At 47.4% G+C, this 13892-nt stretch overlaps 1 protein-coding gene across 4 annotated transcripts; it reads right to left on the bottom strand.

Annotated features, from left to right (window-relative positions):
- Positions 1 to 110: 110 nt before the first annotated feature.
- Positions 111 to 13641, bottom strand: LOC135256501 (UDP-N-acetylglucosamine transporter-like). Of its 4 annotated transcripts, XM_064338319.1 has the most exons (9): positions 13132 to 13641; positions 9434 to 9639; positions 5570 to 5822; positions 3959 to 4113; positions 3680 to 3802; positions 2910 to 3084; positions 1917 to 2035; positions 1642 to 1775; positions 111 to 779 (listed from the first exon to the last, which is right to left on the bottom strand). In XM_064338319.1, the coding sequence occupies exons 2-9, from the start codon at positions 9461 to 9463 to the stop codon at positions 689 to 691; spliced, it is 1080 nt and encodes a 359-aa protein (XP_064194389.1). In that variant the 5' UTR covers positions 9464 to 9639; positions 13132 to 13641; the 3' UTR covers positions 111 to 688. The 4 variants fall into 4 exon arrangements, with proteins under 4 accessions (XP_064194389.1, XP_064194392.1, XP_064194391.1 ...); XM_064338322.1 differs by lacking the exon at positions 9434 to 9639 and having other exon boundaries at positions 13132 to 13640; XM_064338321.1 differs by lacking the exons at positions 9434 to 9639; positions 13132 to 13641 and adding an exon at positions 8272 to 9285.
- Positions 13642 to 13892: the final 251 nt, after the last annotated feature.

Raw genomic sequence — 13892 nt, 5'->3', positions numbered from 1 at the left:
GCACCTCCTGTAGTTACCTCTCACACGCTTTCAAACAAATACACTTTCCCCACAACTGCCACTAGAGGACTCTGTAACTTTTCGAAAGAAATAGACTGCAAACCAAACGAAAGAATTACTTTAAAAGTTTATTATCCTAGTACGACTTCACGCCGCACAGTTCTTCAGAGCACATTCATAGTTTTGAAAATCACTTTTGCTGGACTTCCAAAAATAAATTTGAAAATAATGGCTTTTAACACTTCAGCAGGGAGACGTTTTTGCGCAGGCCTAGTTTCCTGTCCCAGAATTCCCTGCTGTGTTCCGGCCTGCTATGCGGGCCACAGCGAGGCTCGTGGTCAGTGCGGGCCCTGAGATGCCCCGGGTCCTTGAGTGGGCGCTGGGCTGGGGGGTACTTTCCCCCTGGGGAGAGTTTAGAAGCAGCGTAGGAGGAGGTCCCGTACCCGCCGAGGGCTAGGGGAGCAGGCGGGCGCAGCCCAGCTCGGTCCGGCCCCGCCCCGCCCCGCTCCCTGTGGTTCTGTTAGCGCTGCGCATGCGCGCCGCTCCGGGTAACCCGACTGCTCGTGTGCGTCACGCTCCGGCGAGGCGCGCTCTTCGTCGGTCCTCTCCTTCCGGGTCGTGCCTCCTCCTCTTCCTCCTCCCGCTCCCCCGTTCGCGCTCTTCCTCCGGCGGCGGCGGCCGCCTGCGGCTAGGCCCGGCTGGGGTTGGAGGAGGGCTTGGGCTCGTAGCCGTAGAGAAAGGTGGCGATGATGACCAGCACCGCGCCCACAAAGAAAACACTGGGAGAGATGAGCAGAGGCATGTTTCATAAGGGAGCGGACAGAGCGACTCAGACAAACCAACAGACATGCAGGAGATAAACTCACACACAGACAGACTCATACACACAGACATGGATAGGAGAGCAAAGGATGCAGACAGGCCGCACACATAGGACAACTCATACAGACAGACACGGAGAGAGGAGACAGACAGACAGACAGATAGATAGGGGGGCAGCTCACAGAGGAAATGGAGACAAACCACCAGGGGGAAATGGAGAACCATTTTTGGTCAGCTAAACCCAACCCATTAGTGGAAGGCAGCAAGAGATGGTGAGAGATTAGAAGTGAAGTCTGAGCGTCTCTGAGTTTGTATCTGAGCACCATTGTGTGTGCAAGTAAGTGCCTGCACGCACTGCAAGTATGAGTGTGTGAGCATGTGTGGCCATGTGTGTGTGTGTGTGTGTGTGTATCCACAAGTGTGTGTGTGTGTGTGTGTGTGTGTGTGTGTACCAGGTGGGGTCAAAGTCCTGCAGCCAGAAGTATGAAATGAGAGGGAACAGGATGATGGTGTGTGTGTGTGTGTGTGTGTGTGTTTGTGTATGTGGATGTGTGTGTGTACCTGGTAGGGTCAAAGTCTTGCAGCCAGAAGTATGAAATGAGAGTGAACAGGATGATGGTGTGTGTGTGTGTGCGTGTGTGTGTGAGTGTATGTGAGTGTGTGTGTGTGTGTTTGTGTATGTGGGTGTGTGTGTGTACCTGGTAGGGTCAAAGTCCTGCAGCCAGAAGTATGAAATGAGGGTGGACAGGATGATGGAGTGTGTGTGTGTGTGTGTATGTGTGAATGTGTGTGTTTGTGTATGTGGGTGTGTGTGCGTACCTGGTAGGGTCAAAGTCCTGCAGCCAGAAGTATGAAATGAGGGTGGACAGGATGATGGAGAGCGACGTGGCAAAGCCCTTCAGGATGTTGTCGGCGTATTTGATGACGGCAGCGATCACCAGGCCGCCGAGAGCCTGAGGACACAAGGAGGATACGGACACGTCCGGAGTCACGCTGGAGCTCCGCCTTCCCCCCCGACTCCCAATCACGGGCACAAATCTACAGTCTTCCATTCGCACAGCCAGCCCAATACAGCGGCGCTAACAATGAGCTACCTGCAGCGCCACCACCAGCCAGGTGATTCCGTTGTAGCCCTGGAACATTCCGGATTCCTTCACCCGTTCTCCGTCGTACACGAACACGCCCATGAGCCCGAATACCAGGCCGAAGAGTCCTGCGGAAAGAGAAAGGGATAGCCTCACGAATCGGAGGTCAGCAGGAGTTCAGCAGGCGTGACCGAACGTTTCCTTGTAGTCCGCACGCAAACACAATATGGCCGATCCAAATACTGGTGCCAAACCAAACTGAGCCATCAAAGTTAGCAGACGCAGATGCTTTGTTGCACCTGCGTGGCACCAGTAAGGTGATATACCACAGTCTGTCTTAGCCCTCTTTTATTAGGCCTGGTACTGCAATGAATGAGGGCTTGTGGCACCTGTGTGTGTGTGTGTGTGTGTGTGTGTGTGTGTGTGTGAGACAACCCGTTTGACATCATATTTCCAATGGGATGTGTAGAGCCAACTGCCAGTCAGTGCATCTAATGACTCAGAGACACCTCAGCTCCCTGCCAGACTAGAAAGGGCTGTTTATGGCAGTCTGACAGAAGGCCACTGTGCATAAAGAGAAATATGGTACTGCGCCACCTTCACTACTGCTGCCGTTTACCCTCTTTTGTTATCCTGATCCTTTAGTTTTGTCCTTAGGTCTTACATGTTTTTTCTTGTATCCTTCAATCACCCTGTTTGTTTCTGTCTTTTTATGTACAGCACCTTGAGTTGCACCTGCTGTCGGAAATGTGCTTTATAAATGAAGTTTGATTGATTGGTAAAGAGGAAGCCTCACAGCTTCAGAAAGCCACTCACATGTGCGTGCGCGGACACACAAACACACACACACACACACAGGTGCCACAAGCCCTCATTCATTGCAGTACCAGGCTTAATAAAAGAGGGTTAAGACAGGCTGTAACATATCACCTTGACATATCATGTACTCACACCCACACACAAACCTTCACACACACAGCGGCGTCACACGATCACACTGACCCAGCTGAATGTTCCGGACCCAGACACTCTGCTTGGTCTCCTTGAGGATCTTTTCGAAGTACACGCCCGCAAAGCCACTGGAGCAGCAGGCCACCAGCACGGCCACTACACCCACCAACTGAGAGCCCGCCGAAAGCTCCTTCTGCTGGGGGATGGCGGGGAAATCCGAGGGCCACTGTGAACCGGAGGAACAGGAGCACAGTCATGGACACAAACCCCCACAGACTAATACAAGAGTCTTCAACATAGTCACGTGCACAACCAGCACGGTCACAGACATGACCAACGCGGTCACAGACAGCGGTTACTGAAAAGAGAGGAGTGTCAGTACACTCAGACAGAATGAGGGGCTTCACTGCTCTCACAGACAGAATGAGGAGCTTCACTGCACTCACAGACAGAATGTGGGGCTTCACTGCTCTCACAGACAGAGGGAGGGGCTTCACTACGCTCACAGACAGAGGGAGGGGCTTCACTGCGCTCACAGACAGAATGAGGAGCTTCACTGCGCTCACAGACAGAATGAGGAGCTTCACTGCTCTCACAGACAGAATGAGGGGCTTCACTACGCTCACAGACAGAGGGAGGGGCTTCAGTGCGCTCACAGACAGAGGGAGGGGCTTCACTACGCTCACAGACAGAGGGAGGGGCTTCACTACGCTCACAGACAGAGGGAGGGGCTTCACTGCGCTCACAGACAGAGGGAGGGGTCAGCACACTCACAGGCAGGCCGTACAGAGACAGCAGGGAGTGCGAGCGGTGAGACCCACCTGCACGAGTGCCACTCCGGCCATGAGGATGAGCAGGGAGAGCCACTGATACACGCCCAGCCTGCGGCCCAGCATGGACACGGAGAACAGGGCTGTGGTCAGGATCTTCAGCTGGTATGTCACCTGGGAGACAGGGCAGTGCAGAGAGACAGGGATGAACACAAACACAGACACAGACACAGGCACAAATAAAGACATAGACAGACAGACACACACACACACACACACACACACACACACAGTCTTTAGTCTCTGCATATCCAGATCCTCGTACTGTACCTGGTATGTAGCAGCGTCCAGGTTGGACAGAGCCACATAGAGAAGGTTGTTCTGGAGCGTGTAGATGCCGGAAGGGATGGCCAACTTCAACGTTTCCATGGGCTTATTGAAGATCTCCTCTGTGAGCACCCGGTTCAGTGCTCGCAAGCTGTAGCCTTGGAAACGGGCAAGAGGAGGAGCCACATTCACAGGGTCATTACCATTTTATTAGTACAAGCAGGGTGTCCAAAACTAACACAGGACTCAAACCTTTTTGCATTAACCCTCCACAAATAAATCGCACACCTCCCTTCTATTTTCAGCACACTGCACTTAAATGCCACTAAACACTCAAGACTTCTATAAAAAACCACATTACTCATAATGGAAGTGGAGACGTGGACAACCCTGCCCACTTCTCAGAAGGAGGGAGATGAGAAGTAAACAGGCCAAAATAGAGAAGGAGAAAGAAATGAAGCAAGAAAGCAAGAGAAAAAGAGAAACAACGTTCTCCCAGTCATTCTACAAACACGTGACACAACAGTTGGGAGACCACCGCTCTTTAGGAGTTGCTGGTCATGGGAGGAAAAAACACAGGTTTTCCATTCTAATTCAGTTGGACCTTTCCATTCATCAAGAGGTCAGAAACCTTTTCTACTTTCATTGCAAAGCATTATGCGTCGACCAATGGGGTTCTACCTCCAGGGAGGCATGCTTTGGAAGCGAGCAATTCATATAAAGGCTGAAATCTGGAAGCAGATGTGTGGAGAACATACATTTGTACACACAGCCGAATGCTATGTAAGTACCTTCATTCTTGAAACAACTTCAAGTCAGATAATATTAGTTAGATTTCGCAGGAACAGATTTTTGTTTGCTGTTAACCAAGACTTTTTTTTTTTTTTTTTTTTAAATATCAGGGTGGGGCAAATGTGACTCAGTTTGAGGTACTTGCAAATGCGAAACAGGAATTTGAAGGAATGCAGATCTAATGTACCAGCATTGTGGAACTTGTTCTGTTAATAGTAAATCAGTTCATAGAAAGGGAGAACTCCAGGAAACAGAGTTACTTCTCGAAAGTGCTTGGAATCTCAGATGTCGAAGACTGAAGTTCACAGATCCTCCAGGAGACAATCAAAGACATTGCAAGGCCACACAACCGCAAAGTCTCCTATGATCTCACAGGGTACATGGGCCACTCTCTGGAAAATCATACTTCATAATGATAAGATAAGGCCCAGATCATTTTAGAAAAAACAGAGAATTTTTACAAGGCCTTCTTTCTGCTCCCATAACAGACATGTAATAAGTCCAGGTATCAAATAGAACATCAGGAGTCAACTAATTGAAAATAGGCAACTGAGTATCTTTTTCAGAATGAACGCATCCTAGCTGTGGTACTTGGGTCATGTTTCTGAACAAGACAGACCAGCCGGTTATGCAAAAATACTAACAGATACATACAAAAGCACATGCAAAAATATGATTGGGGACATGACCAGATGAGAGCACGTTGGCACACACGCACACGCACACGAACCCACTCACACACACACAAACCCACCCACACGCACACAAACCCACTCACACACACACACACACACACCCCGCGGGCGCTCGGGCGGGACTCACTGTGCTCCTTGAAGACGAGCAGCGCGCAGGTGAGGATTTTGAGGAGCTCGGCGGACACCACGGCGGAGGAGGCCAGGTAGCGGGGGCCGTCCCCCTGCAGGGTGCGAGAGTAGCGCATGGTCAGCACCAGCGACGTGGTCTGCAGCACCAGCACGCCCAGCGACGCGTACTTCAGCTGCCCGGACGTCATGGAGACCAAGGAGGCCCACCCCGCGGGAGGGGGCGAGGCCAGCGGGGAGAGGTCCGATTTGGACTGAGGAAGAGAAGCCATGTCAGAGAAGGACGGCATGAGCTAGAGGACAGAACTAAAAAACCACTGAACTAAGACTCAGCAGACGCCCTTATCTGAGCCCACAAAGCATACTGACCTAATTAACTACATTCAAGATTCACACCCGGCTATTTACTTAAAGATGAAGCTGTAAGTCTCACACTTTCTGGCATACACCCTTCATCTGTGATATGCCATTACTCCTTTGCTAGTCCTTATATACATAAGAGAGTCATGCCAGAGATCCCAGTTTTAGGTCAACACACGAACAAGACAGCACATATTACACAACATTACCATACACTCATTTAAAACATTCAAAACCTTCTAACCAGAGCACCTCGCAGTGTAAGACGAGACCGTGAGCGCATCCACCCGAGTCAGCAGTGTCACTCTGCTGAGCGCCAGAGGCGAAAGCACGTGAGACAGAGAGCGACAAACTACGACCGCTTCAGCAGCCACTTCCTCCGACGCTTAAAAAGGAGAAAACAGTGGAAACAAAGTTTACCTGAATTCCTGAACGACAGCTGGGCTCGCCGCCAGACCAAAATCAGTCATCGGACAAAGCATGCGTGCCCTGCGGCCGGCTTTCCTCTGAACTGCTGAACCACATCAAACCTCAACGGAGCTTCCGCCACGAGAAGGTCAACTCAAACCGGAAAGAACTGCTAAATTTGGAAAATCCCTCATTTCGTTTGGATTGCAAATTTTTTTTTTTTTTTTTTTTTGTTATTCACATTTAAAAATGTCTTTCTCCGCAACCAAACCAGAGCTCTGTACCGACTCCAAAGTCTCCTTGTTTGAAAGCGTACTCTCAGTGTCCAGGGTAGATATGACCTTTAAAACCACACCCCTGCGTGAGCAGGAAATGGGTCATTCTGTGAGCGTTTTGTCAGGTCTTGCATTTCCTACCATTCACCCCCCGGTGCTCCCGGTGATTTACTGAGACATCCGCGTGCCTCTACTGGTTACCCTGCGCGCCTGCCGCGCCATCCCCGTGCGGAAAACTGTTTGTTGGGATAATAACCCAATTACGTAATGCCTCGTCCGTCCTGTCCTTAAGGAACCTGGTTATCAGGCAACAGTTTTGGAAACACTACTCTACAGGGTCAGGGATCTGAAACACCAAGTAGCCCCTGGGGAACTTAACCCAGGAGAGCGCACAGAACTGTTCAGGGAGTTTCGCAATATGCTTCCAGGCACCTGAACTGTGCGTCTGTCTGTCTGTCCGCCGTGTTAACGTGCAAGTAACTTTGTCTTTGTAACCATTTCACTATTCATTTAAGACAGTCACTGGAGTACCACACTTCTATGGTCCCAGATTAAAATCCCTACACCTGGGTGCTGACAACAGTCAACACAACTTCAAAACAGGATACTTAGAGCCAGAGAACTGTGGCTCTACTCTGTTTGTAAAGAGCCAGGAAGCTAAATGAGACACATTCGTATTTTACCTTGCTCGGCATTCTTAGCTCACGTTTTTCCCCTAGCAGAGGGTCCTTTTAAGGGAAAAGGCCAGTTCAAGCACTGCAGCAAACCACAACATATAAGCAAACGCTACATGAGCAGCAGAAGACTGCAAAAACCAAAGAATAAGTCAAATATAACAAGAATTTTAATCTTATATTTAGACTTAAAGTCTTATTTCCATTACTGTTTTGCTGATCAAGACAAAAAATTTCCCAATGAGGTGAGACAGTTTGACTAATTTCACGATTTGCCAACACGGTAAGAAAATTTCCCTTGACAAGCAAAAAGTAACTTAAAACAAGGAGATATTTTCTACTAGAGAGAAAGCAGTAAGATTTTATGTCTCATTATTAAGTCCCATTGTTAAGACTTTTTTGCAGTGTACACATCTAACTGCAGTTCTTACACATCAGCTACTGACCCAGCCACGCAGACAACCCCCCCCCCCTCGCCCCCCGCCCCGCCAAAATCACCTCTCCACACTCTAACTGCCACTCTTTCAGGAAAAACACCACACTGCTGATTTCTCCAAACACCATAAACCCTGTCACACACGCACACACAAACACGCATCCATCTCAAACTAAACACACTGCAACTCTTTCTACACAGATCATTAACAACATGTCACTGACACACACTTGTGCGTACTCACACACACACAAACACAGTCATTTCAAACCCGCTCACTGCCAGTCTTTCTTTAGAGACCATTCATTTCTCAAACGCACACACAGTCATATCACTTACTGCCACGCGCACACACATTTGCATGTACAAACAGCGGCATTCCTTCTACACAGTCCATAAACTTGCCTCTCTTGCACAGGTCAAACACAGGTGCACTCATACTAACAAACACACAAACACACACAAAAGCAGTCATTTCAAACCCCCTCACAGTCTTTCTATACCATGCATCACACAGATATCCAAGCACACAGAACCGTACAGTACACACCATGTGAATGCAGCTGTTCGTCCAGGCGGCTCAGTTCGGTTCTTGGCTCCAGCTCACCTCTTCCCACCCACGTGTGGTCAGCGAGCCGGATGGGAGACGGATATGCAGCGGACTATCAGCCTCCCTGTGTGCCCACCCCCCGCCTACTTAAACATGGCTCCCAATCCGCTGGCCTTTACGGACACGCTCCAGCCCCTGGGCCTGTCCGCGGTGCCCGCGCTAAAGGCTACGCCTGGGAGCGGCGGCGTATAAGGACACAAAACTAACAGAGAGCACACCCCTCTCCGGCTGATAACCCTGCGAGTCTCACACACACACACACACACACACACACACAGCTATTTCACAACCACCCACATCTTAAAATTCGGCCTTCTTTTAACACCCGAGACCCACCAGAGTAACATAACATTACATAACCCTGCACCCCCGCCGACCCCAGCCGCAGAGAAGAGAACGACGTAAATCCCGATGCTGCTACAGTGAATAAGAATGAAAAATGAACTCTCCCTGGATAAGCTGACCCAGTACTGAGAGCCCAGGGGAGTCCTGGCTCACACAGCGAGTGGGAGGACACACTGGCTTCCTTGTGTAGCCACAGTCCTGTTCCTGCTCCCGTACCCGCCCCAGCCGGCACACAGACGCTCCCGTGTGCGCTGGCACTGCCAGAAACGCACCGGGCCCCCGATAAAGCTGAGACACGTGTACAACGCGGGCCCTGTGTGCGGGGGAGCTGGTGGGGGGGGATGTCATTTCCTGTGACAAAATGGTAACGGCTGTTCACTCTCTTTCACTCTCTCTCACACACACGCGTTCTGTACCTGCAAAACATGAGGCTTACCTTTACCTGTTCTGGAACACTGAATTACGGATAAGAATCATGTAGAGAAAAACTGTTAATAATTAACCACCATGTTGTAATACCACTCAAAGGAACTTTCAGTGATATTATTTGAGATGACCTTCATGACTCTGATAGGTGCCATAAATTATGAATCTGCAATCTTGATGGTTTGTAAACAAAACATTTGTAAACAAACATGCCGCCTTATCGGAATTCAATAACAATTAATGAAGGAAGAAATAAATACAAAGTTTCCTATAGTCGACATCACACACTGAGTACTAATGGTGTGGTATTGTCCTCTTTTAACGTACACACCTTCATCCACGCGTGAAGCGATCGTGCCATCGAAGATTCCACAGAATTCTGAAATACGCATCAGAGCAGCTAGCTTTTCTTTGACATCCCAGGCTGCTTAGGAGATCAATCCCCTCTCAACACGAGACGCTGCAAGGGCCACAATCAAGTCATCCCAGCTGCACGACTCAGTCTTCTCCCACCGCCAGAGTTAAGATTTTCATTTCCTGCAGTGGATGCAAAACTGAAGCTCACAGGCTCCGTCGCAAAAAGCGTACCGTCACTATCCAGACAGTGTCTTTTCATTAGCTCGCCGTCGCCCGCGACGACAGACCGCCTGTTCTCTCATGAGAGCTAGCCATCGCAGGCTTCGTAACGCAGCCATTCCGCCAATGCTTCACAGACCTTGCGAGCACACTTAAATAAGCTACACTGCATGAAATGTGTTCTGCAAATAAAACTCTGTTACAACTATAATAGTTATTACAACAATAATTTATTATCCGCATTGTCTAATAAAAATAGCAAATCTATTATTGTAGAAAAGATGTAGCCTATCCCATTATTCCTGCCTAATCCACCAGTTCTGGCAACTCTAAAGAGGTTAAAAGACAGACCATGTAGGGCAAATACATGTAAATACACATACAAATATGTTACGAGCGAGTGTAAGGCTGAAGAATATTTATAATAATACCTCCTTTTACTAACAGGAGAAGAAGTAAATTTTCGCTCTGAGTAGCTCAGTACATCTAACCCCCCTGAGTTAAAAAATCAACCCACATGAGCTGGGATTTGCAACATATCATACCAAATGTATAGGGAAAAAATTGGACAGTGCCATACCAAAATTGAAGCTGCCACTACAACTAGAGACAATACAATGGCCTATCATGCACTGGCTAAAATAAACAATAATCAAATAAATAACATGAAAGTAAATCAGATGGGTTCCACTGAAATTCAATACCCCTTTCCCACAACTGAGCATGCGTCAAGTTATGCCACTTTTCAAATTAAATGAACAGAAAGTTAAACTACAAAATCTAAGACTTTCTTAAATGTGGTCCTCGTAATTCAAAGGGACAGAACCCTTCATGATTAAATGAAAATAAAAATAAAAAAGAAAAAGAAAATGCAGGCCCCTCTTTAGAACTGGATAGGATAATGCCACATGCCATGCAGATGGAGAAACTAATGGTCTGCATTTATCCTCAGGTTGTTAAAAAAAATAAAATAAAAAGACAAAAAACAATACCAGGTCAAAACCTAGTATATGGCTGGACCTAACACACTTCATCCGGCCGAGCAATGGTGTGACGTCATAACTCGGCCGACCAATGGTGTAACTTCATCACTCACACAGTCAGTCACAGACATTTGGGTTTATAGGGCTGGCCCCGCTGCTGCGGTCCGGCCAAAAAGAGACAAGGACTTTAGAAAGACAAAGATAAAGAGTTTATCTGCTGTTTTCCTCCCTCGCAGGGTTTCACTTTTGGCGCGGGCACTCCTTTCACAGAAAGGAGGCTATCAATATCAGGCGCCATTGTTGGGGGAGGGAGTTTGTGTGAACAGCAAATATTTGCCTAGCTATGGTTGCAAATCCCACACTGTAACCCTGTAACTTCCGCGTTCAGGGAGAAAATGTGTTTGGAGACCGACGGCGCTGACCCAGAAGAGCGAGGTTGGGAGAAAACGGCAGTAGGCATGTCCATGACATTCCGGTAGATTGCTGACGGCGCCTCCGTCACACTCCCTCATGCATGGGCCTCAACCCACACCAAGGCCCATTCCAGGAGAAAACACACCACGCAGCTGCCATTGCTCTGCTGAATCTGGAGCCATTCTCCACAGAACTACAAACAGAATCCTTAAAGGGCCATGCTGAACTTTAAATTCAAAGTGCAAGTCTATAACTTGAATGGTGACACACTTCCCCATTAAATTTACCCTTGGTAAATGGTAAATGGACTGCATTTATATAGCGCTTTTATCCAAAGCGCTTTACAATTGATGCCTCTCATTCGCCAGAGCAGTTGGGGGTTAGAGGTTAGGTGTCTTGCTCAAGGACACTTCAACATGCCCAGAGCGGGGTTTTGAACCGGCAACCCTCCGACTGCCAGACAATCGGTCTTACCTCCTGAGCTATGTCGCCCCTATATATACCCTTAATACACACATAAGATAAAATGCAAATAATGACCAAAATGACAGGTCCTATAATTCCTACAATGCTTCTCTCCCCAAGTTTGAAACAGACAGGTCTAATCTCATTTTTAAAATTATAAACAAAAAAATTACAGAGAATCATACAGTATTTACACTAGTTCATTAGACTATTATGCAAATCTTAATTTAAGCTACCCATGTCAATTTATAAATAAATAAGTGCTTTCCTTCCTTTTTAAAGTAATGTGCCTTGAACATACACTACATGGCATGGCCAAAAATATGTGGACACCCCTTCTAATTCAGATACTTCAGCCGCACCCATTACTAAAAGGTGCATAAAATCAAGCATACAGTCATGCAATCTCCATAGACTAGCATTGGCAGTAGAATGGGTTGTATTGAAGAGCTCAGTGACTTTCAACGTGGCACTGTCATAGGATGCCACCATTCCAACAAGTCAGTTCATCAAATTTCGGCCCTGCTAGAGCTGCCCTAGTTCTAGTAAAGGGAAATCTTAATGCTACAGCATACAATGACAGTTTAGAGAACTTTCTGGCAATAGATTGGGAAAGGCCCATTACTATTTCAGCATGACAATGACCTCGAGGTCCCAAAGACCTTGCTTTTATTCTTCTCTTTAAAAAAAAACTTTGTCTACTTCCAATAACCCATATGTGTAAAAGCTACAGTCTATATTTGTTAAGAAATGACAGCTCGGTGAAATCACAAAAACCTAAAACAAAAAAACAACGCCAGAATAACGGTAAAAGGCAAACTGCCAGTCACCATGCTGTATCATCACACTCTCTGAAAACACGGTCAGTGAGGCTTCGTGAATCCCATTACCGGTGAAGCTTCCCCGCGCTGTCACTGACATTACGTCCAGAATAAACATATCTAAATCAAATCAATTGAGTAACTGGGAATCCGCTGCCACTAAATACACAACTGCAAAATCAAACGCAGGTCACTTTTCAAAATGTTATCTTTACAGAAATCGCAGTACTTCCAAACACCGCAACTCCCAGAAGCGTCGTTACTCAGAAACACTCTTCGGTAAACACTGTAACGCCAATCGTGCGTGAACAGGTAATGTAATACCAGCCAATTTGTCGGTACATAGCAACAAGGATCGGACAATAGAACGTAGCGTGTATACAACTTATGATAGCTAAGAGCTAGTTATGTCAGACAGGTTAACTAGCTTTGCAACTATTATTTAAGTTCAAAGCAACGGTGCCGCAAGTTTTAGTTCGCTGTCTAGCTAAGTACCCCAACTACCTAGCCAACGATCCTGCATATTTTTCAATGAATGTGCTGCGTTCTAAAGTTAACGGTTGTGTGATGGTCTATCTAGACCGCTAGACTGTGCCATACATAATACTGCTTGCTAGCTAGCTAGCTAACTTTGCGTAACGTTAAACCTAACTAACTGTAGTGGGTCTAAATAGTGTAGCTAGTAGCGATCTGGTAATAAGTTAAATAAAGCATTTCACAAATGCTAGCTTCTAATAGCCACATTCTTCATCCGAGTGTTGTCCACTTACCTGGCACAGCGGGTTCTCAGGACGTAAGCGAGGGAATAGCCTGCTTGTTACTCAAGTGAGCCGACGCAGCCTGCTAGTTTGGTAGACCACGGTATCCTAGCTAACAAATGAATATTGCTGCTCCAAGACGTGGACCTGCCACCAAGGAGTGTGGTCTTCGCACCACAGCAGCAGGAAAGACCGTCAGCAGGCCACTGCACAAGTCACCAGGAAGCTGGCAAGCTTGTAACCGTGCAGTGTCAGGCGATGTTCCTCCGTCATTTTCTCTTCTACAACTTCTGCGCTTATGGTCGTGGTTGAGTCCGAGTCCGAGTCCTGTCCTTCAAGATTGCTTAGTGAAACGCCTCTGACCCTGCATCTAAAACAGTAGATGCAGTTATGAAGTTAAAACCATCACCACCACCCTCGTCATTTTCTCGTCAAAGAATGAGTTTCCTCCATACGTGCGTTTCACGTCCCCACTGACACCTGCTGGCGCAGAGGGGTAAAACGCACTGTTGATACCTGGTGCATGGGAATCGGAATACGTTCTCAATTTATTTCGCAGAATTGCTTTATCGCAGGTAACTAGACCACGGAGGTGAACGCTACATGAAAGGGAATTCGCTGTTGTTGCAGTATTTTTGTCTAATGTAAGGTATTTAAAATAATTAACTTTAAATGACGGGTAAGGTCTTTCTTAACCAAGTAGGCTAGGCTACTTGATTGATCAATATGTGTTAAATGATTTGCTACGTTAATCATGTCTTTATTAACTCATG

Source organism: Anguilla rostrata, chromosome 6 (genome assembly GCF_018555375.3).
Source record: "Anguilla rostrata isolate EN2019 chromosome 6, ASM1855537v3, whole genome shotgun sequence".
NCBI classification, from domain to species: domain Eukaryota; kingdom Metazoa; phylum Chordata; class Actinopteri; order Anguilliformes; family Anguillidae; genus Anguilla; species Anguilla rostrata.
The sequence above is the reverse complement of the archived record's forward strand: the minus strand, read 5'-3'. Positions and strand labels throughout refer to the sequence as shown.